General features: G+C 27.4%; 1 protein-coding gene across 2 annotated transcripts in view; it reads right to left on the bottom strand.

The window, feature by feature from the left end:
* The window catches only part of LOC134834360 (Kv channel-interacting protein 4-like), a 49,584-nt gene that overhangs the window by 2,303 nt on the left and 22,868 nt on the right, over positions 1-24,413 (bottom strand). Inside the window, exons 4-6 of one of the 2 annotated variants that reach the window (XM_063848995.1) lie at positions 15,692-15,883; positions 3,788-3,861; positions 2,966-3,265 (exon numbers count right to left, since the gene is read on the bottom strand). In XM_063848995.1, the coding sequence (XP_063705065.1) occupies positions 2,966-3,265; positions 3,788-3,861; positions 15,692-15,883 (566 nt within the window). The remainder of the gene's footprint in view (positions 1-2,965; positions 3,266-3,787; positions 3,862-15,691; positions 15,884-24,413) is intronic. The other variant, XM_063848996.1, reaches the window with a different exon arrangement.

Below are 24,413 nucleotides of genomic sequence, written 5' to 3'. Positions count from 1 at the left end.
TCATAAAATAACGGTCATTTTTTGAATTGACATTTAAAAATTTTTGTTGTCAAAATTTATTAATTAATTATATTTTTTAATTTTTCGACATATTATGAACTTCTAAATGCTTTAAATTCAAAATTTTATAAGTCACGTGACCAAACTGTCAAAAATTTGAATTGACATTTCCAAATTTTTAAGGAAAACTTAAATTTTGAACAATTTTTGTTACTTTTTAAGGCATTTTTAATATTTTCTTGAGCTTTGAACTCAAATTTGATAAGTCACGTGACCAAACTGTCAAAAATTTGAATTGACATTTAAAAATTTTTATTGAAAAATTCAATTTTGAACAATTTTTGTTACTTTATGAGGCATTTTAAATATTTTCTTTAGCTTTTAACTCAAATTTGATAAGTCACGTGACCTAAACTGTCAAATTTTTGAATTGACATTTCCAAATTTTTATTGAAAAATCCAATTTTGAACAATTTTCGTAATTTTTTAAGAAATCTTTAATATTTTCTTGAGCTTTGAATTCAAATTTGATAAGTCACGTGACCTAAACTGTCAAAAATTTGAATTGACATTTCCAAATTTTATCTTTTTTCGCAATTTTTCTTTGAATTCTTTGACATTTTTAGATATTTGAAAAAAAAATTTAACGCAAACATTTTCCAAGACAAAACGAAGAAGTTAAAAGTGACAAGAAACACAAAATCTCGGCAAAAGCAGTAATAAACACAAACAAACAACCGATATTTACATAGAAAACCGCCGTTTGTGTCGTCGTTGCTTACTTATGAAAACATCACAAAGCCCGCGAGATGGAAGGAAAATGATAACAAAACTTTTTCTCGTGTTTTCTATGAGAAATTCATGAAAAATTCAAACTTTATCCCATTTTTATGCCTTTCACGTGTGAAAATCACACGAATATTATTGAAATTCCGTTAAATTGCCAAAAATTCAACAATATCTTTTGTTTGTTAATTAAAATTTTATTGAAATTGGTGGCTTAATGGGTACTTTTCCAATAAAATTTTAATGAAAAAACAAATGAAATGTGAAACGTGAGCAATTTTGACACGTGGGCGTGATTAAAAACGCATTTTTGACACACATGTTTGCTCAAATTTTCAATTCTGTCAATAAAATGTTAATTTGAATGAATTTTAAAAGCGCGATACCTTGTCAGAAAATTCAATGGAAAGCGCAAAATCAAATAAATTTAGAAAAGCTTTTACTTTAATTATGCGTCTATTTTACCGCGATACACATCAAAAGCCGATCGCATGCATGAAAAGTATTCAAATTTGCGTTAAAAATGTATTTTGTGGCAAACGCTGCTAATGTGGTGTATTTTTCATCATCATGTCGCGGTATCTCTTCAATCTACACTCGCAACAAAAAAAATAAACAAGAAATTTTTTAATAAAATTCGTGACGATGAAAAGTTTAATTCAATATTATTTTGTTAAAAGTCTTATCAAATTCAACACCACATCAAGCAAATACAAAAAAGGCGGGAAAAAAAGAAAATGAAAAGACGTTATCTCCGAAAAACAAGTGAAACATTTATTTATGAAATTAATCATATTCACATTTCACTTCACACACACACACATTTTTTTTGGCTTGAAGTGTTTTTTTTTGTTTCGTAGAACGCCAACATGCGATAAATTACTCTTTTTTTATTGTCTGACGTCGGCAAGTCTTCAATCAAAAGTTTATTTGGGTTTGTGGATTTCTTTGTCTTGACTTTTTTATGATTTTGATTGTTTTGGCACTTTGAGCTGTTAGTATTTGGTTCGGTTTTATTCCAATTTGAGATTTATTTAGAGAAAAATGAGGTCACGTGACCTAACGGTTAAAATTTTGAATTGACGTTTTAAAATTTTTGCTTGAAAAATATAACTTTGAGCATTTTTTTCATTTTTTTTACATTTTGTGAACTTCTGGATGCTAAAAAATCAAAATTTGAGGAGTCACGTGACTTAACGGTTAAAATTTTGAATTGACGTTTTAAAATTTTTGCTTGAAAAATATAATTTTGAGTATTTTCTTTTAATTTTTGACATTTTGTGAACTTCTGGATGCTTTAAATTTAAAATTCGAGAAGTCACGTGACCTAACGATTAAAATTTTGAATTGACGTTTACAAATTTTTGCTTGAAAAATTAAATTTTGAGTATTTTCTTTTAATTTTTGACATTTTGTGAACTTTTGGATGCTTTAAATTCAAAATTTGAGAAGTCACGTGACTTAACGGTCAAAATTTTGAATTGACGTTTTAAAATTTTTGCTTGAAAAATTAAATTTTGAGTATTTTCTTTAATTTTTTGACATTTTGTGAACTTCTGGATGCTTTAAATTCAAAATTTGAGAAGTCACGTGACCTAACGGTTAAAATTTTGAATTGACATTTACAAATTTTTGTTAAAAAATCTACTTTTGAGTGGTTTATGTTACTTTTTTAAGGCAAATTAGATTTTTTTTGAGTTAGAAACCAAAATTTCATGAGTCACGTGACATTAACTGTCAAAAATTCAAATTGACATTTACAAAAATTTCACTGAAGTTTACTTTAACAGTTCAAAACGATCGAAAAACAATTGAAAATGATTAAAATTATCGGCTTACAGTAAAAATTAGAGCAAAATCCTAATAAATAACTATGGATTTACGAAAAATTGTTTGCTTACGTAAAGAAATGTGCCGGTTAAGACTATTTTACACCTTCTCTAATGATAATGATCCAAATAAATCTCGTATTTCCTTCGTTTCCTTCCACCCGCAAAACACACAAGACCAGCAGAAAATTCATCATTTATCTTTTCTTCGTCTTTCTTGCACACATCGCTCGAAACCATATAAATTACCCTCCATTTAGATAAAAAGGTCACGAATTTCTCACATTCGCGATTTTCTTTGCGCTTTTTTTGTGTCAGAAGTGAGACAAATTTGTGAACGAGGTACTTACACTAAATATTGAATCAACTTTTTCTCGTATCTTGTCATCAGCACTCGGAATATTTGGCTCAGTACTTTTTTTCTCGCTGTCTCGATGATGTCGACTTCTGCCGCGTCGACTTTCGTCGTCATTTGAGTCGGATGCCTCCGACGGTCCCTTGCCCATTAATTCATAAATTGCCGTCACTATATCAGTCATTTCTTCTCTCGTTATGCGACCGTCGCCGTTTATGTCGTACAGCGAAAAGGTCCACAGCAGTTTTTCCTCCAGTGTGCCACGTGATAAAATTGATAATCCTTGAATGAAGTTCTGAAAAAAGTGAAAAAGAAAAGATTTTTAAAAGGAATTTGATATAGCCCAGTGCACAATTTTTTCTTCAAACTCGTTTTTAGAGCTCAATTTTTGTAATTTTTACCCCAATGCACATTTTTACTTTTTATCCAATAAATTTTTTTTTAAATATCTGACCCAATGCACATTTTGAGCTTTCGTCCCAATAAAAATTTGTAATTTTCGCCCCAAGGCACATTTTGAATTTTTTCTTTGTCAAAATTTTTAATTTTTATCCCAATGCACATTTTTTACTTTTTATCCAATGAATTTTTTTAAATATCTGACCCAATGCACATTTGGAATAACTTCATAATAAAAATTTAAAATTTTCGCCCCAAGGCACATTTTGAATTTTTTCTTTGTTAAAAGTTTAAATTTTTATCCCAGAGCACATTTTGGGCTTTCGTCCCAATGAACATTTAAAATTTTTGCCCCGATGCATATTTCGAAATTTTATCCCGATGCACATTATGAAAATTTTATGGAAAAAAATCTTACCTCAAAACTAAGATTTCCTGTGTGCTCCTTGTCAAACGTATTAAACACATAATGAGCATAAAGACCGGGATTCGCTGCCAAAAAGAAAATCAAGAAAAAACTTTTAATTTCTGAAAATTCAAATCAAAGTTCATCGCTAAAAACTTCTATTTTAAAGCTACTTCTAAAATTATCACTAATTTAATGAGAGGAAAGGTGAATGAGTGAAAAAAATTAAAGAAAAGTGCAACGCTATAATTTCTCAGGCAAAAAAGCAAAGAAAATTTAAATAAAAGAAAATCGTAAAGTCTCCGCGCAAGCCGAGCACAAACAATAAATAATTCATTGTGAAATTATCATTACTGGCAAATTCTCGCCCCTTAGTCAAAACTTAATTTATGCAAAAAGAAAAGTCCAAGCTTGTCAATATAGCTTGGCTGTCGCACGCACAAGGACGTACTTAAAGTCAAACTTTTGTTTCATATCTTTCGAGGCATTAGTGGAGACTATGTCTGTTTTGGCATGCCGAGCGAACGAACGAAGAGATAATAAGTGAATAAATTTGCAAAAAATGAAGAGAAGCGGAAAAAAATGGAAAAAATTGTTATTATGAAAATTATATTATTATTGAAGTTAAGTAGGGAAAAAAATTGTTACAAATTTCTGGAGAATAGTAATTGAAATATTATTATTATGAATATACTTTTTCCTGTTCAAGTTAAAGTTTTTTTGTGCGTTAAATGAGATCTATGAGTTTTGTTTTGTTGGAAAAATTTCATTTTTTGAGGTCAAAAAGTCAGTCGAGTTGATTAATTCACATTTTAATTAAAATTTTTTAACGATCTGAAGAAAATTTTTACTCTAGCGGTCAATTCAGGAACTAATGAAAGATCAAAACTAACAAAAAATTAAAACAACCGTGAGTTATAAAATGATAAATTAGAGCCCTCTGACAAATTTTTATCCATTTGGAGCAAGATTTGACAAAAATTGCTTTGACACAGTTTTTGACATAGTTTTTGACACAGTTTTTTTCTTGATTTAGTTTTCAAAACAAAACTATGTCAAAGAAAATTTTTTTTTCAGTTTCAATTTTTTTGGCAATTTTGAGTTATAAAATGATTAAAAATCATAAATTAGAGCCCTCTGACAAATTTTTATCCATTTGGAGCAAGATTTGACAAAAATTGCTTTGACACAGTTTTTGACATAGTTTTTGACACAGTTTTTTTCTTGATTTAGTTTTCAAAACAAAACTATGTCAAAGAAAATTTTTTTTCAGTTTCAATTTTTTTGGCAATTTTGAGTTATAAAATGATTAAAAATGATAAATTAGAGCCCTCTGACAAATTTTTATCCATTTGGAGCAAGATTTGACAAAAATTGCTTTGACACAGTTTTTGACATAGTTTTTGACACAGTTTTTTTCTTGATTTAGTTTTCAAAACAAAACTATGTCAAAGAAAAATTTTTTTTCAGTTTCAATTTTTTTGGCAATTTTGAGTTATAAAATGATTAAAAATGATAAATTAGAGCCCTCTGACAAATTTTTATCCATTTGGAGCAAGATTTGACAAAAATTGCTTTGACACAGTTTTTGACATAGTTTTTGACACAGTTTTTTTCTTGATTTAGTTTTCAAAACAAAACTATGTCAAAGAAAAATTTTTTTTCAGTTTCAATTTTTTTGGCAATTTTGAGTTATAAAATGATTAAAAATGATAAATTAGAGCCCTCTGACAAATTTTTATCCATTTGGAGCAAGATTTGACAAAAATTGCTTTGACACAGTTTTTGACATAGTTTTTGACACAGTTTTTTTCTTGATTTAGTTTTCAAAACAAAACTATGTCAAAGAAAATTTTTTTTTCAGTTTCAATTTTTTTGGCAATTTTGAGTTATAAAATGATTAAAAATGATAAATTAGAGCCCTCTGACAAATTTTTATCCATTTGGAGCAAGATTTGACAAAAATTTTTGACACAGTTTTTGACAAGTTTTGACACAGTTTTTTTCTTGATTTAGTTTTCAAAACAAAACTATGTCAAAGAAAAATTTTTTTTCAGTTTCAATTTTTTTGGCAATTTTGAGTTATAAAATGATTAAAAATCATAAATTAGAGCGGGGCTCTCCGTGAGGGGCTTTTTAGGTCAAAAATTTTAGTAAATTAAATTTTTTGAACAAATAAATTAATTTTGTTACTCATTTAAAGACTTTTACTTAAAATAGATCAACTCTAGCGGTCATTCCATGAACTAATAAAAGATCAAAACAAACAAATTTTTCTCAAATACGCATCTTGACCTCTTCACAACAACGTTTAGCATCATTTTTCATTAAAATTCATCAAAATCTCTTCTTTAAACAAATTTCACGTAAAAGTAATAAGTATCGCTCAAGTGCGTCGAATCATATTTCATTTTTTTTTCTCATGAACACTTCAGCTATAGAGATAAGAATCTCCGGTCTTTTAATTAATTTTCCAGCCAAATAATCGTCGACGTCTTCTTATCTCTCCGCTTCGTCTGTTAACTGACCCACATTCATACCTGCGTACCTTTTTTCCCGCATCTCAGCATATTTCACTTTTTTTTTTTTATTATTTTATGATTAATGTGACTTTTTACCTGAGTGGAAACATGCGTCGCACAGGAGAATTTATGTGCAAGGTGTTTATCATTCCTGTCGTTGCGACAATCTTATTACATTTGTAATAACACGAGGGATGATGACAAGATGTCCATGTCTCTCGCATTTTTTTTTTTGCTGCAAAGTCTTTAACTTCGTTCACTCGAGCGATACTTGAATTGTTCATCATGTCTGGCGGCACGTTAAAAGGATTCACTGATGCGAATACACACAAAATAAGAATAAGATTCAGACATTCGTTTAAATATTTTATGTAAATATCGCATTGAGCGACGTGCTTCGACGAAGAAAGGTGTTGAAAGGATTTGAAACTTTTTTTGTGGGCAACCAGGCGTCTCCATTTTTAGTTTTTTTTTAATGGAGGGGGAGGCGGGGGTTCAAATTTAATCACTTATCTATGGGAAATTTAATCAAACAAAAATAACAAAGGATCCTTTTTGCTCCTTCTATTGAAGCTTTTCATCTGTGTGGATAAGTGGTTAACCAATTGACCATCATCTATCCCATTGTACGTGCCCGACATGGAGATAGATAGATAGGCAAAAAAGCCATAATTTTCTAATTGTTAGTAAAAATAAACAAAAAAAAAAGTCTCATACATCATCCGAGACATTAACTTTGAATATAAATTTATTTATGAGACCATCATCTCTAACTTTGATTTTCTTTTTCCTTTATCTCTCGTTCATAGGGATCCTTTTATCCATCATATATGAAGACATTGTTCTTTCAGCCCGTTCTTTGTTCAGAGTGGGTGTTCTCCCCTACTTTTATGAGTATCTCTCAATAAGTGCTGAAGCAAATATGTGTTTAATGAGCATTGAACATGCTACAAAAGGGAAAAAAATTGTAGAAAGTTATCGTTAAAAGTAATTTTTTTAATTTCAACCACGTGACTTATTAATATAAATTTTTAAATTTTAAGCCCAGTTTACATTTTAAATTTTTTTGTAAAATTTATTTTAGATTTTTTTCTTTAAATTTTAATTTTTTTAAATATAATTAATAAAATTTGGCCCAGTGTACATTTTCACAGCTTTATTTTTTTTTAAATTTGTAAAAAATCCCAATGCACATTTTTTTTAAAGATTTTCAACCCAGATTTTATTTTAATTTCGTTTTAATATTTATAATGAAATTTCGGTTATTTTATTTTTAACACAAAGCACATTAAATTTTTTTTTCAAAAATCTTTGAGCAAAAATAATATTAAAATGCAAATATTTCAAGTCTCATGGTTAAAGTTTTAAAAATAATTTAAAAATTAAGAATTTTTATTTTTTGCACTTGAAAAAAGTGCAGAATTAAAATTTTTTCATCCCAATGCACATTTTAAATTTTTTTTTACAATAAAAATTCTTAATTTTAAAATTATTTTGAAAATTTTAACCACGTGACCTGAAGTATTTTTATTTTAAAATAAATCCCGATGAATATTCTGAAATAATTAAAAAAAAATTGAATTGTATCCCAATGCACATTTCAATTTGTTTCCCAATGCGCATTTCAAAATTTATTCCAGAGGATATATTTATTAATTTTAACCACGTGATCAGACAGACATTTTCTCTTACTTTTTTGTTCAAAATATGATGAAAAAAAGTAACTTTTTTTGCTCAAAGTCACATTAGGATCCATAAAAGAACTATTATCATCATCATCAAGCCAATTTCTTGCAGTTGGAACATTGCCTGAATGTCTTTTTGATACGTTAGTCAGGCACAAAAAAACTTTTTGTCAAAGGAAAAACGAAGAAAAAATCGTTCCTGCCTAATTTCTGGCTCACACATCGAATGTAATGTATTTAAAATGATGGCAATTATAAGAATATGATACTACTTAAGTTTGTTTCATCCTTCCTTCGTCTGTCTTTCATCCTGCCATGAATATATAAAACCGCATCTCGTTCATTTGTGAACGAAGCATACGGAAAAATGGGGTTCTTATAAATAATTTAACTTCACAAACATTAATCAGATTAACATTTATTGATTTCTTCTTTGGTTTGTGACTTTTGACATTAATTGGAGCAAGAGGATAGTTCTGAATTGGTTATAAAATGTCAAAAGGATGAGAAAAAAATGAGAGTGAAAGAAAGTAAATGAAAGGATAAGTGGTTTCAAGCTTTTAATAAAATTTAAAAAAATAGTAAAAAAAAAAATTAAAAAAAAAAAAAAATAAAAAAAAATAAAAAAAAAAAAATTAAAATAAAAAAAAAATTAAAAAAAAAAAAATAAAAAAAAAAAATTAAAATAAAAAAAATAAAAAAAAAAATAAAAAAAAATTAAAATAAAAAAAAATTAAAATAAAAAAAAAATAAAATTAAAAAAAAATATTTGACCACTTTAAAAAAAATTTCTTTAAATAAAAAAATAATTTTTCAACTCAAAAAATTAAAAAATAAAAATCTCTTCATCATCACCTAATTATCATAAAAAAATAAAAGTTTTTTTTTGTAAAAAAAACTAAAACAGGTGCAAAAACCCAACTATTGTGGCAAACCATTTATTAACCATTTTACCTCTTCCATTAAAAAAATAAAAAAAGGTAAAAAATGTGGAAAAACTACCAAGGGAATATAAAAAAAATCCATAGAAGAAAACAAATTAAAAAGTTTAATGAGTTCAGGTGATAATTTAATTTTTGGTCTATTGTTGTCTTCTTCTGTTTTTCTGACACGCGAACACATTGCATCCAGCAAAAAATGCAACTGAACCATAAAATTATATCAATTTATCATTTTCTTTCATTTTTCATATTTTTTTTATGTCTTATTTCTATTCTATGCAAATCCATTTGCGCGAGATAATTAAAAATATGGTAATGGAGTTTTTATCATCTTTTTCACCGTTGATGGTTATTGTTATTATTATTGTGATAATTACATATGTTTAAAGTTTTTATGGAAATAGGAGTGAGAAAGGTTAAAATCCTCTCGTAAGCTAGATGGATTTATTTTTTTTATTTTTATTTAAATTTTTTTTATTTAAAAAATTTAAATTAATTTTTTTTTCTTTAAAAAAAATAATAAAAAATATTAAGATAATTAATTAAAATTTAAATCTTCTGTAAAAATTAAAAAAAAATCTCACTTTTTTTTAGTATTTAGATAATCAAGCTCATTAAAAATTTAACTTTTAATTTTTTAATAATTTCATTTTTAATTAAATTAATTTTTAATTTTAATTTTTTTAAATTTTTTTATTTTTTGTTATCGAACATTTTTTACACTAAAATTTTTAGTTTAACTTTTAATTTTTAGCTCAAAGGATTTTTTATTCAAAAGGATGACGTTATCGCCTTTGAAATGATAGAAATTTACATTGGATGCAACTCAAAACTTAAGAAGAGCAATTTTTGAATGAATTGAGGAATGGAAAGCCGCTTTTATAATTTTTTTTAGGAAAAAATCCATCATAAACTCAAATGAAAGTTCAACGAATATTTTTTACTTGGAAGCTTTTAATCTATCTCGAAAGATAACCTCGGAGAAACATTTCAAAGGTCATTTTAAGATACTGTCATCTCGAAGGATCTAATGGAAAAGATGGCGCTATCGACTTGAAACTCTTCACAGAGTTGAAATGTATCAATTTTGATAGATTTACAAAGTTTCAGCTTCTAAAGTATTCATATTCAAAAGTTTGAAGCTTCCTTAGGTTTCTCTTTGCCCTGATGCCAAGAACAAGAAATAAAGGAAGCTTCAAACTTTTGAAAAAAAAAGATCTAAGAAGCTGAAACTTTGTAAAACTATCAAAACTGATACAATTCAACTCTGTGAAAAATTTCAAGCCAATAGCGCCATCTTTTCAATTAAATCCTCTGAGATGACATGTCATGACAGTATCTTAAAATTGCCTTTGAAATGTTTCTCCGAGGTTATTTTAGGAGATAGATTAAAAGCTTCCAAGTAAAAAATATTCGTTAAGCTTTCATTCAAGTCTATGATGGATTTTTTCCTAAAAAAATTGCCTATAAGAGCAACTTTTCTTCCTCAATTCATTCAAAAATTGCACTTATCCAGTTTTGAATTGCATCCAATGTAAATATCTATTTTTTTAATGCAAAAACATCTTACGTGCCTAAACAAGTGTAACAAGTCTGTTTTCAAAGTGAATGACCATCAAATCGAACAAAAACTTGTTATTCAATAACTTCCATGTCCTCGTAAACACTCAAAAAGAACTTCAAGTCACATTTTTCATGTTAAAAATAATTCGAATGTAAAAACTTTTTTTGTCTGCAATTTCGTCCCGAGGAACTTCTCCAACGAGTGCATCAAATTCCTTAAAACGAGTTTTATTTTAATAAGTTTTCTCATAACTTGGAACATTTTTTTTTCACCGAACGCAGCCAAAACAACAACAGCACGTCGGCAACATGTTTCTGTTTGTGAAGTGCAGAAAGTTTTGCTGCCGTTCGTTACACGAAATTGGAATAAATGAAACGTGCAAAAGTTACTTGGTAAAATTAGAAGATTGCTCTATTTGTTACACACACTTTTCTGTCTTGATCTTCTTTACGACTCGAACAATTGAAAAACTTTCAATACCACACAAAATTTTCCGTAAAGTAGCAAATTGGAGAAAATAGTTTTCGGAAGAGTTTTTTTCTGAGAAATTTTTTTTTTCATGAACAGAAAATTGTGCATTCTTCTGCATAAACAAGCTAACATCCTAAAGGCAAAGCTGATGAAATTCTTGTTCATTTTTTTTTTCATTAATTTGAACAAAGGTTTGTGAAATAAAAAAACAAGGCGTCTCCATCACAGCTAACCAAAGTCATATTTAATTAAAAGATCGCTTTGGATGAGGGTTGAGTTATTATTATTGTTGTTTTAACTCGTTCAACCGCGTTGTAAGAGAAACATTTATTTTTGCAAGTTTCCAACATCAGCCACCAACATCGTCCGCATTTCCTCGGTGTTTATTTACGTTTTCGTGTTTCACACAAGGAAGCAATGAAAAAGGAAAATTTTGCAAAGTTTTTTGCACTGCCGCTGTCTTCTCGTGTTATTTTAATATTGCTGGCGCGCTCTTTAATGAATATGCATGTAACTTTTTGTGTTTTATTTTATTTCATTTTATTTTGTTAAAGGTTGAAGCAATCTCGGATAATTTATCTTGAAGTTAATAAAATGGTTGGAATTAAAGGTAAGAATAATTTTTTTTATCAAAAAATTTAATTTTTTATTTTTTTTGATGAATTAGCAAAAGAGGCGATTTTCAAATTTTTTAACGGTCATTTTTTGAATTGACATTTACAAATTTTCAAGTATAAAATCTGATTAAAAAATTTATTTTTTTTAACAATTTTTATTTTTAACAAAAAATAAAATTTTTGAAAATTTAAATTTTTAATTTTTTTCTAATTGATGTTTTTTTTTGTTTCCCGATAAAATTAATTTAAGTTGCAATTTTTGCAATTTAACAAAAAATAAAATTTTTGAAAATTTAAATTTTTAATTTTTTTTCTAATTGATATTTTTTTAGTTTTCCGATAAAATTAATTTATTTTGCAATTGAAAAATTTTGTAAAATTATTATTAATTTGTAAAATATAAAAAAAAATATTTTTTTTTGATTTTTTAATCAATATTTGAATTAATATAAATTTATTTATTTTTGGCAGATTTTTAAAATAATTTTTTAGATTGAATTAGCATAAAAGCGATTTTCAAATTTTTAACGGTTTTTTTTTAAATTAACATTTACGAATTTTAAATTGAATCTGAGGTTAAATCTTAGATTTTTTTTAATTTAAATTTTTTTTTTTAAAATAGGCTGAAAATTTATTTTTTTTAATTTGATATTTGTAAGTTTACAGATAAAATCAAAAGATTTTTTAAAATTTTTAATTTTTTTTTGAATTGAAGAATTTTTATATAAAATGTTGAAAAAAAATGTTTTTTTTTTCAATAATTTTTTTTTAACAATAAAAAGGATTTCTTAGATTTTGAATTAATTAATTTTTTTCCTATTTTGGTGATATGGAGCTTTTTTAAAATAATTTTTAGATTGAATTAGCATAAAAGCGATTTCAAATTTTTAACGGTCATTTTTTGAATTGACATTTCCAAATTTTTTTCAATAAAATTAAAAATTAATCAAAAATTTTACAACCAAGATAAAATATGAAACATTTTAGCTCATTGCCCTTGCCTATAAGCATAGAGTCAGTAATATGCACAACGATGATGATGAAGTGAAACTTTTTCGCACCAACTAACGGATACCTTTTGCACTTTACAAACATAATTAATGAGGAAGAGTGGCGCGGAATTTTCCGTTGCGTATTTATTTTTGTTTTGACAGCTGCAGAGATAGTTGTTGACTTTTGATTTTAATTGCGCGGTGAAAATTCTAATTTTTTTTTTGGCTCGTCGAATTACATCGAACTCGGTAAAATTTTTTCCACGAAACCGGGCATGAAACGAACAGCAGTAAATTGTTGATGAAAGACCCGTCAATTGCAGAATGTTCCGTGTTTTTAATTTCTTTTCATTTTTTTTTCTCTCGTGTGTTTTAGAAAAAAAAAAAAATAAATTGAATGAGTTCACGCTTCTCTTGCTCACTAAGCTTTGGAAAAGTTTAAACGAGTAAAATCGATTTTTTTAGTTTATTACTTGTTTTGATGTTTTTCGTGTAACGAGAAATTATCGCGGATTATGTTTCAGCCCATTTTTTCTTCGTTGAGAGATTACGTTTTTGACCAAGAAGACAAATTGCCACAGAAGGAGTTCGCCTCGCTATAATCCCTTTCATGTTTTGAAGAAGGACCTTTCTTATCGTTGTCAAAAATCGTTTCTAATAAATTTGTTACGATTTGAGTAACTTTTAAACTTTTCCTCGTAAAATATCTTTCTCCAAAACAACAAAAGGAAATAAATTTTTACGTTTTATGACTTGAAAGAAGCCGACGAAGATTGTATCGTTTCCATTCTTTTGAAAAAGTGACAAAATTTACACACGCAAGACATTCGGCAAGGCAGCAAGGCAACGTCATAAAGAAACTTTTTTTGTTGTTGTCTTCATCTTTTTGAGAAAGAGAAATGTAGAGGAATGAAAAAGGCATTGAGGATGTTTTTGCCTTATTTATTTTTATGAGTGTGTCGTTTAAAGTTAACTTTCTATGGGAACTCATGGATGTTTTAATAATATCGTCATAATAGAAAAAAAAACGTGAACGTAAATTTCAACCGTCTTTCAGCTCAAATACCTTCAAAGGACAATGGAGACTTTCATTTAACAAATTTTATTATGGGAGAAATTTCATCGCATTCGCTCTTTCTCTCTTTGGGAAGAAACACGGAAGTAAGTGATGAAAATGGAAGTGCGATGCGTTTCTTGTTTGCTTAGTAAACTGACAAGAGTGGAGTATCCAAAATAAGATATCAAGTTTATTTGCTCGTTTTTAAGTGTTTTCATTTAAAAGGACGTAAAATTTGAGATGAAACGAGTTTCGGACGTGAGCAAATATTGTAATGGTTAGCAGTAGGTGATGACTTGTAGATGGATTTTCAGAGAAAAATGTGAAAAACGATGAAAAGTAATTTTTTAAGCTATTAGAGATCTTATGAAGTTTCAAAGTAGTTTGAAAAATCTTCAGAAGTTTTAAAATTATCATTTGAGAAGATTAAAAGTCTTCATAAAGACATCAAATACTTTTAAAATTTTGAAAAAATTTATAAAACTTCAACCTAATACCTTTTTAGCTTTTTAGAGAATTTTACAAACTACAATGAGTTATAAGAAATCTAAATAAGTTTCAAAATAATCTTGAAAGCTATTTAGAATCCTACAGGAAGTCATGAGAGGCTTTTAAAACTTTTAAAAGACTAACAGGCTTCATAAAATCTCCATCTTGATAATTTCAGATTTCCTGAAGTTTCATAAGAGCCAATAAAGATTTTTTAACTTATAAAAATTAAAAAAAAAATATTTATAAATAAAAAGTTTGACATGATAGTTTGAGACTCTTAGAAGATCTTAAGTAGTTGCAAAATGTTCGAAAAAATCCATTCGAGACTTTCGAAGTTCGAACGCATTTCAGAAGCATCTTCTTGAGAATCATATACTGAAGTGGCACGGCTGACACAATGATGCCATTGCTGAAACCCAAAGCTAAAACTATCCCGATAAGTATGTGAACCAAATCAATGAACGATTAATAAAAAAATAACTATTAAAAAAAACTTTATAGACTCCTTTGAGACCCTCAGTACTTTTCAAAAGCTTCAACATGATCATTTGAGTTCTAAAAAGTTTTAAAAGAAGTCAAACAAGTGTCGAACATTTTTGAGAGTCCCTACGAAGCTTTCCAGACTCATATAATTCAGATATTAGGACCTCTTAGGGTCTTAAATAGATCATAAGCTGTCTCAAAGGCATGAACCTGAGCTTTGAACCTTGAATCTGAACACTTAAGACCCACAGAAGCTTTTAAATTAACATGGGATACTCATCGATTTTCATAAAAATATCCTATGGGTCTTAAGAGTTTTTTGAAAGTTTTAATAGACCTCAAAACAATAATTAGAGACCTCAAGATTCTTTTTTCTAATGGCAAGAGACTTATGAGTCTCATAGAATCTAAAGAAAGTTATAAAACATCTCTTAGACTTCAATTTTATACTTTAAGACCCATAAAAGATTCAAGGTTATTTGAAGGTCATGCTTATTTAATGTTAGAGACCTCAAAATGCTTCTTCCTAATAGTAAGAGACTCGTAGAATCTAAAGTACGCTATATAAGTTCTCATAGACTTCAACTTAATACTTTGAGACCCATAAAAGCTTCAAGGTCATTTGAAGGTTACAGTTAAAGTATTAGAAAATACCTCAAGAATCGCACTAAAAACTTCAAGAGCTTAAAACTGATAGTAAAAATTCTTCAGAAGCTTAAAAATCATCCTCACGAACTCTTATTAAGATTTTCTTCTCATTGTATAATTTTATTATCTCCACAGGGTACCTAATAATTGTCACACGCACTTTTTTCATACGTTTCATTATAAAACATAGATAAATATGCAAATTCTTGGCAAACTTTATTCTACAAAAAAATAATGTTTTGATCTCAAACACAAAAAAAAGTATTATATTAAGTCATTCTTGTCAGTTTTATCGAGTTTTCCGTTATGCAGGTCTATTAACGCTCATTGCGTCACAAAATACAAGGGAATACGAAAAAATAAACAAAACAAAACAAAAGGACCGAAAAAAATGTATTAGTAGGGTTAGTGACAAGATGATTATCTATACTGTACCAGACCAACCTCCAGTCGGGAAAAATTGTGAGTAGATATGCTTGAATTTGTCTTCGCGCACAATCCCTGATGGGCATTCCGCTTTGAAGCCGCGGTAGATGTGCTTGATTTCGTCTTCGGTGAAACGGGTGGCGGTGCTTAAGGCCTTCAGCGAGTCTGGGCGATATCGGGGCGGTGCTTCGAGCTCTTCGAGTTCCGTATCTGCAAGAAAAATTCAGGTCGAAAGAAGAAAAAAGGAAAAAAAAATTTTTGAATTAGAATTTTTTTTATTAAAGCTTTTTTTTTGAGAGAAGCTTATTTACAGATTTTACAAAGATTTAAAATTAGATTACGGGGGACACACTCTACGAATTGCCTAACACAAAACACAAACAGCAAGTTTAAAGTAAATATTTTGCTCCGTTTTCTTCGAACGAAACAATTAAAAATTTTATCCCGCTCCCAGTTGAATTAACCTTTTTGCTTTTCTTTCAAATTAATTTCCCTTCTTCGCACTTTCTTTTCACATCTAGTTTCGTAACAAAAACAAAGGAACCATAAATCCGGATGTTTCTTCCTTTTCCTGTCAAACTTGTCTTGTCTCTCGTTTAAATTTGCTGTAAAATTTTCGTAAAATTAATTAAAGTCATGACTCAAGAAGCGGAAATCATTAGTTTTGCACCTGAGTCCCAGATCAAATATTTTTTCGTGACAACCGAAACGAAAATTGGTATTTTTTCAACTATTTAATTTTTTTTTCAAATTTCTGTAGAAAGAAAATTTTTCAGATGGATACTTATTGGACCACTGGTTGAACGTAATTGACGAAATTCCGGATCACGAAGACGCGTTACGTGCCCGGAAAAATAATTTACGCGACTTAATCGAGCTTTTGTCGCAACATGATCTCGTAACTGGCGTTTTTCAGCGATTACCGCGACTTCAAGGCGAAAATTGGCTCTCGGAGGAATTTGAAATCTCGCACGAAGAAATGTTTCAAGCAATTCAAAAAGAAAAACGAAGCAGATTACAAATATTTATCGATAAATATCGTGAATTCCTGGAACGCGAACACATTGTTGGCGTATTGTAAGTTAATCAGAATTTCATTTAAATATGGAGAAAAATAACTCGAGGAATGTTTAGTATTTCCGACATGAATGATCAATTCAAGGAAATTTACGTGCCACGTGCGTACACGAATCCGTTGGAGGTGAAGGTTGCGATAAATCAGAGCATTGGGAAGGTTATGACGGAAGTTTATGAGAAATTTCCCCCGAAAAAGGTGCGAAAAGAACGGGCGGGAGAGATTTTGGTAGCGAGTGTCACTGTTGGAACGGAAATTGGTAAGTTTTGAACCTGAAAAATTAATTTTTTAACGAATTTTGAAGAAAAATTGAGATTAAAATTTTCAAAATGTCAACTGGGGCGAAAATTTTAAATGTTTACTGGGATAAATTTTAATTGTTTATTGAAAAATTTTGACCCAATGCTCATATTTTAAGTTTTAGCCCAATGCACATTTTGATTTCCTAAATTTTTTGTCCCAGTTAGCATTTAACTCTAAAAGATAATTTTTTTTATTGCTTTTTGAGGAAAAAAATCTTCAAAATGTCAACTGGGCTGAAAAATTTGAATGTTTATTTGGATAAATTTTAATTGTGGACTGGAAATTTTTGTCTCAATGTACATTTAAAGAGTTTTAGCCCAATGCACATTTTGAATAACTAAATTTTTTGTCCCAGTTAACATTTTTAACTCTAAAAAATTATTTTTTTTATCACTTTTGAGAAAAAAAATAAGAAAAATTTCAAAATGTGCATTAGGGCGAAAATTTTGAATGTGTATTGGGACAAATTTCAATTGTTAACTGGGATTTTTTCAATCCAAAGCAAATTTTTAAAGTTTGGGCCCAATGCACATTCTGATTTCTTTTCTGAATTCATTAAATTTTTGCCCCAGTTAACATTTTCAATACTTAAAAATGATTTTTTTACTAATTTCTTGAGAAAAAGCTTGTGAAATTTTTCCAAAATGTGCATTGGGGCGATAATTTTTAATGTTTAATGGATGAAATTAAAATTTATCCACATTTTGAAATTTTTAAACCCAATAAACATTTTTTTAAATTTCACCCCAATGCACATTTTGTGAATTTTTGCCCCAGTTTACATTTAAAATTCGAATTTTCAATTAAAAAAATATTTTTTAGACAAAAGACTCATCGAAAATTGGCTAAAATTGGTTCAAGATGACGCAAATATCAATTCAGAGCAAAAAATAAAAATTTTGGAAATCCTAAATCTTCAAGCAAATGAAAAAATTGCTGTTTCTCCCTTCAATTCCTTACCCAACATTGGTCAAGGCGACAATTTAAATCTTTTGGGACTCGAAAAGTTGGAAAAAGATGAAATTTTAACAAAAATCAACGCAGAAAAGCAAAATCGCTTAAAAATTTTAGGTGAAAGTCATTTCAGACAAATTTTAACAGGAACTCGTCGAAAAGCTGTCATTCTGTAAGTAATTTTTTTCACATCTCAAACAATATTTTCAACATTTTTTAATCAATTTTAGCGTTGCTGACTACAATTTAAAGCAAAATTACCAAGTAATCAACGAAAAAGTCTCCGCAGCAGATCGCGAACGTCTCGCAAACGAAATCGAATGTCGCGAATATGTCATCGAAGCACAATTAAAAGACCTGCAAGAGTCTGAAGCACATCGAAAAGCCGCTCAATTCAAGGAAGAAGCATTGGGAGTCCTTCAAACACACATCGAACGACAAAAAACGGCGCTAATTCCCGAATTAGATGTTTTTACGGGAACGCCGCGACTTGACACGCCTCACGTACGTCCTCAAAGGCGATCCGTCGAAGCTTCAGGAGTCGATCCGGAACAAGATTTAATCGATTTTACGACACCTCGCAAAGAAACTCCTGTAAAAAGTGACGAAAAGACGCCAGAAAAGCCTCGGGAGAAAGTTTTCGGGGATCTTTTGACGTTAGAAGGTCCCATGATTACTCCAAAACCGCAAAAAACTCGTCGAAATTTGGCGGAAGAGATGCGCGATGAACCAATTGACTTGCTAAATACAACGCCGCCGATCTTAATCATGGCTCGTCCTCCTTTGGAACCGGAAAAAGTCGAATGGTGGGATGCGGCAACGTCACGAAATGAGATAATTGAGCCTTTGCAGCCGAATTTCGATGAAAAACCGCAAAAAAGTTTCATGGAAGCTGCTTCGGATTGGATCAAATATGCCCAAGTGACGTTGAGTCATCGCGAAACCAAGGCTGGAATTGATCTCTGGTCCGATATTTTAGCAGCTCCGAGCACAAATGACCCCATTGAAGAGCCAAAAATACCGGGAATTGACGAAGAAAGCGATTTTCATGCCGAAGAAGACGAAGAAAAAGACGTTCTCGTTGCTGGATTATCATAAGCGAAAACTATTTCCTTAATCGAGTTAGAGCAAAAAAAAAAATTTCTTTAACGAACGATGAATATTTCAAAACTAATTATAAAAACTCGTTAGTCATGCAGGAGATTTTTCATTCCGGTCGCAGCTTCAAGAGAAAAAATGATTAATGCAAAGCTTCTAAAACACGAAAAAAAAGAAAAAAGTTTTTCTAATAATTAATGCTTTGCTCATTTGTCTCTCGAAGCGCGCAGAAAACTTTTTATTTCTCTTCTCGATAAAAATTTATGTTAATTATAACTAAATTAGACTTTCCTTTAGCCAATTTTTCTCTCTGGTTTTGTCAAAGAGGTAATTAAAGCTCGTAAATTGCACCGCGAGTGCATGGCGAGGTAATTTCATTTCACGCATGAGATCGAAAAAAATAATGAGAAAAATGAGACAGATTTTTATTTTTTATCGTATCTGTAAGGGTGAGTTTTTGAAAGAAAAATTATTTTTTTAAAAATTTTTTCAAATTTTGAGATTTTTGAAAAAAAAAATTAAAATTTGTCATTTAAAAGAATATTTTTGAGATTTTTTTAGATTTTTTTGTATTTTTCAATAATCTTACTTAAAACTTTGTAAATTTATGGTAATTTTTTAAAATTTTTTTTCAAAAAGTCAACATTGCTATCATTTTTTTTTTAATTTTAATTCGTTAAAATTTTCGAAATTTTATAAAAAAAAATACAAGGCATTTATTTTATAAAATTTAATTTTTTTTTATATTAATTTACATTTAAAACAGTTTTTTTATAATAAAATTTTTAGTTTAAAAAAAAAAGTTAAATTAAAAAAAAATATTTTTAAATTTATAATTTTTATATTTTTATGAACATTAAGTCATTTGTTCAAGAAAATTTATTCAAATTTTGAAATTTTTGAAAATTAAAAAAAATCAAAGTAAATTTTTTTGAACTTATTTTTTTTATTTACTTTTTTTTATACGATTTTTATTATTCGAAGAAAATTTTATTAATTAATTAAAAATAAAATATTTAAAAAAAATTTTTTTAAAGAAATATTATAATTTCTTTAGATAATAATTCTATTTTTATTATTTAAATTATTTTATTAGTTTTTTTAAATTAAAAAAAAAATTAATTAAAAAAATAATTTTAACTTTGTTTTAATTAATTAAAAAGTTAATTATTAATTTAAAATTTTATAAAAAAAAAATTATGTATAATTTTAATATTTTTTTAAATGGACTTATAGAAATTCTTTAAGTAATAAAAATATTAAAAATTTTGATATTTTTGTATAAAAATCATAAATTTTAAAATAATTAACTTTTTTAATCAAAATTCTGGAGAAAATTCGTTAAGATTTTCGAAATTTTATAAAAAAAAATTATGAAGCAAAATTTATTTTTTTTTATATTAATTTAATATTATTAATATTAATATTAATTTTTTGATTAATTTTAACTTTTTAATTAATTTAAATTAACTTAAAATTATTTTTTTTTATTTTAAATAAATTTAATAAAATAAAATAATAAAAATAGAATTTTTTAAAGTCAAGTCTATATGAAATTTAATCTAATTGAAATCTAATATACTATAATATTTTCTTAAAATATTTTTAAATTATTTAATTTAATTTATTTTATGTTTAATTCATTTATTTTTTTTTTTGATTGAAATTTGTAAATGAAAAAAAAAATTAAATTTTGTTCGATAAAATTTTAGTTTTTAATTTTTTTTATATTTCTTTCAAAAACTCATCCAACAAGGTAAAAAACTTCGAAACTGCAAACCACAATAAAATTTGTCTCTGGCACACCGTCAATCATACACATGAAAGAACACACGAAAAAAAAAGTTATTTAATTAAATATTTACTACGCTGTTCTTCGTACACTCAGTTAACTGTTCTTTTTCCGGCTCATCATAAACATTCAGTCTCTCTTTCACTCTTTTCTGATGAAATAAATGCAAATACACATTTTTCACGTTCATGCATCGTTTATCATCACCAAAAATCATAAATAAATAATGCAGCAGCAATTAATTTTTATTTTTTTTTTCGTTTTTGGGGCTTTTTTGCGAAATAAATTTTCTTTTTTGCGGTTTTCCGCACCACTGATGAGTAACAACTCCGGTCATTTTGCCCGATGGTCATTATCGCAACTCTAACGTGCATTCGGTGAAATCAATTATTTATCTTTGTGCACTTCAAATTTATTTATAATTGTCGCGAATGACCGCTTGTTGCACATAATTCCGCCCCAAATATCAAAATTTGCCGTTTTTTCGCGTTTGTTTAATTAATTGCACTGAATTTTATTCGATTTCATGATTTTTGCTTGATGAACGTGTCTAACAATCATCATCATCTCGCGCGAGTGTTTGTTTATGTCTATCATGCACTCGAGTGCAATTCCGCGATAAATATTGATGTTAATTTACTCGGTGGCGAAACACTTACAAACATCTTCGGGCGCCTCGTCTTCCATGGAATCGTGGTAGAAATTTTGTTCAAACTGTTTGGATTTTTTGCGAGCAGCTTTCTTGCTGTTTTCCGGAATTAAACTGTTTTTTCGAGCACTTGTGCCGCAGTTATTCTCGATCAAAATGGACTCTTCGCGCCACATTACCACGACGTTCGACACGATCGATTGTCTGGCGGTGAAAAAATTTTGTTTTTTTTTTCAAATAACGAATCGCAGTAAAATTAGCAGGTCATAAAAAAACAGGTCGATTTTTTTTTGTTTAAATTTTGCCAGACCGCGAAACGACATTAATCGCCAAGTTTTATTGATTTTTCTTTCTTTCGGATTTGTAAACAAATTTTTGTGTGGGATTTTTTGCGCTCATCAGGGTCGAGAATTTAGTTCAGTTTATGTCAAAAAATATTTAAAAAAAAAATACATTTTTTTTCACAAAAAAAATTGCTCTTAAGTCATTTTGACTTAAACTTAAGAGACTTATTTTTAAACTTAAGAAAAAAAAATCTTAAACATGTTGACTTAAGGTTAAGTTTGATAATATTTGTCAATAAATTTTTAAATCATATTTTGAGAAAAAAAAATTAAACATAAAAAAATATCAAATTAAGTCTTATAAGTTAACTTAAGAAAAATATTTTGAAAGAGCAAAAAAAAAATTGATTTATATAGTCGACTTAAAAAGAATTAATTTAAAAATATATGTAAAGAAATTGCAAAAAAAAATGAAGAAATTTTTGAATTAAACTCTTAACTTAAAAATTTTAAGTCAAAACAAATAAATATTTTAACTTAAAAAATGTTGACTTAAGCTTTTAAGTTTTTGATCATTTTTGAGAAAAAAATATATTTTTTATAAATTTCTTTAAATTTTTAATCGAATTCACTTAAGTCGACTTAAAGAAATTTAATTTAAAAAAATTTTTAAAGAAATTTAAAAAAAAAACTTAATTTCTTCAAAATTTTTTTTCGAAGTAACTTAAATCGACTTAAAAAACTTAATCCGTATAAATATTTAAAGAAAATTTTAAAAAATATTTTTTTTTCTCAAAAATGTTCAAAAAATTAAAAATTTAAAAGCTTAAGTCAACATTCTTAAAATTAAAATATTTATTTGTTTTGACTTAAAATTTTTAAGTTAAAAGTTTAAGTCAAAAATTTCTTAATTATTGAATATTTTTTACCAAAACATGGTCAAAAAATTTAACTTTTTAATTTTTTTTATTCTTAAGTTTTAAACTTAAAGAAAAAATTCTAAATTATTGACTTAAGAATAACTTAAGTTCAATTTTCTTAAGTTCAAAATTAAGTCCTTAAGTTAAAAAATTTTTTTTCGACCCTGTTTCTCTTTTAAATCTATAAACAAGAAACATCTTCGATGATGAAGTCTTTATTTAACGAACGGAACAAAAGACGATAAAAGTTCATATTTTTTTTTTATTTAACGTAATAAATTTTACACCGAGAGAAAACTGTAAATTGGTGAGTGGTGAGTAAAAAAAGATGAAAGTTTCCTGTTTTTATTGTTACTTCGCTGTGCTGTTAAATTTGCGAGTTTTTCAATAAATTTGCTTTTTACACAACATTGTTGTTTGTGCGGGAAAAAATAAGTAAACTATTCGTTCGAACAGAAGCGTCTGATGTAATAAACATTCCCGAAGAAATAAACAAGAAGTAGTAAAAATGTTTCAAAAGGCCGTAAAATTTAATATAGTAGCCAGGTGTTTCCTTACCAGCGCGTCGTCGACAGTATCTCAGATGAGAAAATGAGTAAATAAAGGAATTTATGGTCCAGCGAGAGCAAAAAAAACAAAAGTATGATGGAAATTGGATTGTTATCGAAAAGCTTTTCGTCTTGCCCAAGAGAGTTGGAGCGATAAAAGAGGATTTTTGAGAAAATTGACGTTCGGTGAGTCATGAAAGGTGCTCTCAAGGTTTGTTGATGTTTTTGAAATTTTATTTGAAAAATTTATTTTAAAGTTCTTTGTCTTAGAGATTTTTTTTCAAAGGGTTCACAGTGGGCGAATTTGACTTTTTTTTAGTTCAAAAAATATTTTTTTTTAAATTACTGCATGAATCAAATAAAAGAAATAAAAAATTTTTGTTCATAAAAAATATTAAGTAGCTCCTAAAGTTTCAAAAATGGATGATTTTTTATATTTTTCTTCATGAATTTAATTTAAAAATATTTTTTCAGTTCAAAAAAAAAAAAAAAATTAAGCCATAGTGAGATCAGCAATTTATAGAAAATAGTCAAAAATTATGATAAAATAATTAATTAAATAATTTAATTTAATTTAATTAATAAATTAAAAATTATTTTTCATAATTTCCCAAAATTTTTAATTATTTAAAAATAATTTTTATAATTTTCCAAAACTTTTAATTAATTAAATTAAATAAAATTAATTAATTAAAAATTATTTTTGATTACTTAAAAAAATAATTAATAAAAGTAAATTGAAATAAATAATTAAATTAAATAACTAATTAATTAAAAAAATATTTTTCGTTATAAATAATTCTATAATTTAATTTAATTTATTTAATTTTTTTCCTTTTTTAATTTAATTATTTTAAAAAAAAAATTATTTTAATTTAAATTTTTTTTTTTTATTTTTAGAAAAATTTAATAAAACTTCAAAATAATTTTAAAATTACGTAAAATAAATTAAAAATTTATATAAAAAATTACTCCTTTTGAAAAATATTGTTTCACAGAAACCTTAAAAATTAATCACCACAACAATTTAAATTTAACTTTTCTCACTTCGAAGAATCACCGAGTTTCAATGGGATAAAAATTGATAAACCACGTAAACTCATTAAAAAATCTCAAT

Source organism: Culicoides brevitarsis, chromosome 3 (genome assembly GCF_036172545.1).
Source record: "Culicoides brevitarsis isolate CSIRO-B50_1 chromosome 3, AGI_CSIRO_Cbre_v1, whole genome shotgun sequence".
Taxonomy (NCBI): Eukaryota; Metazoa; Arthropoda; class Insecta; order Diptera; family Ceratopogonidae; genus Culicoides; species Culicoides brevitarsis.
Note: the sequence above shows the minus strand (reverse complement) of the source record. Positions and strands in the feature narration are given on the sequence as shown.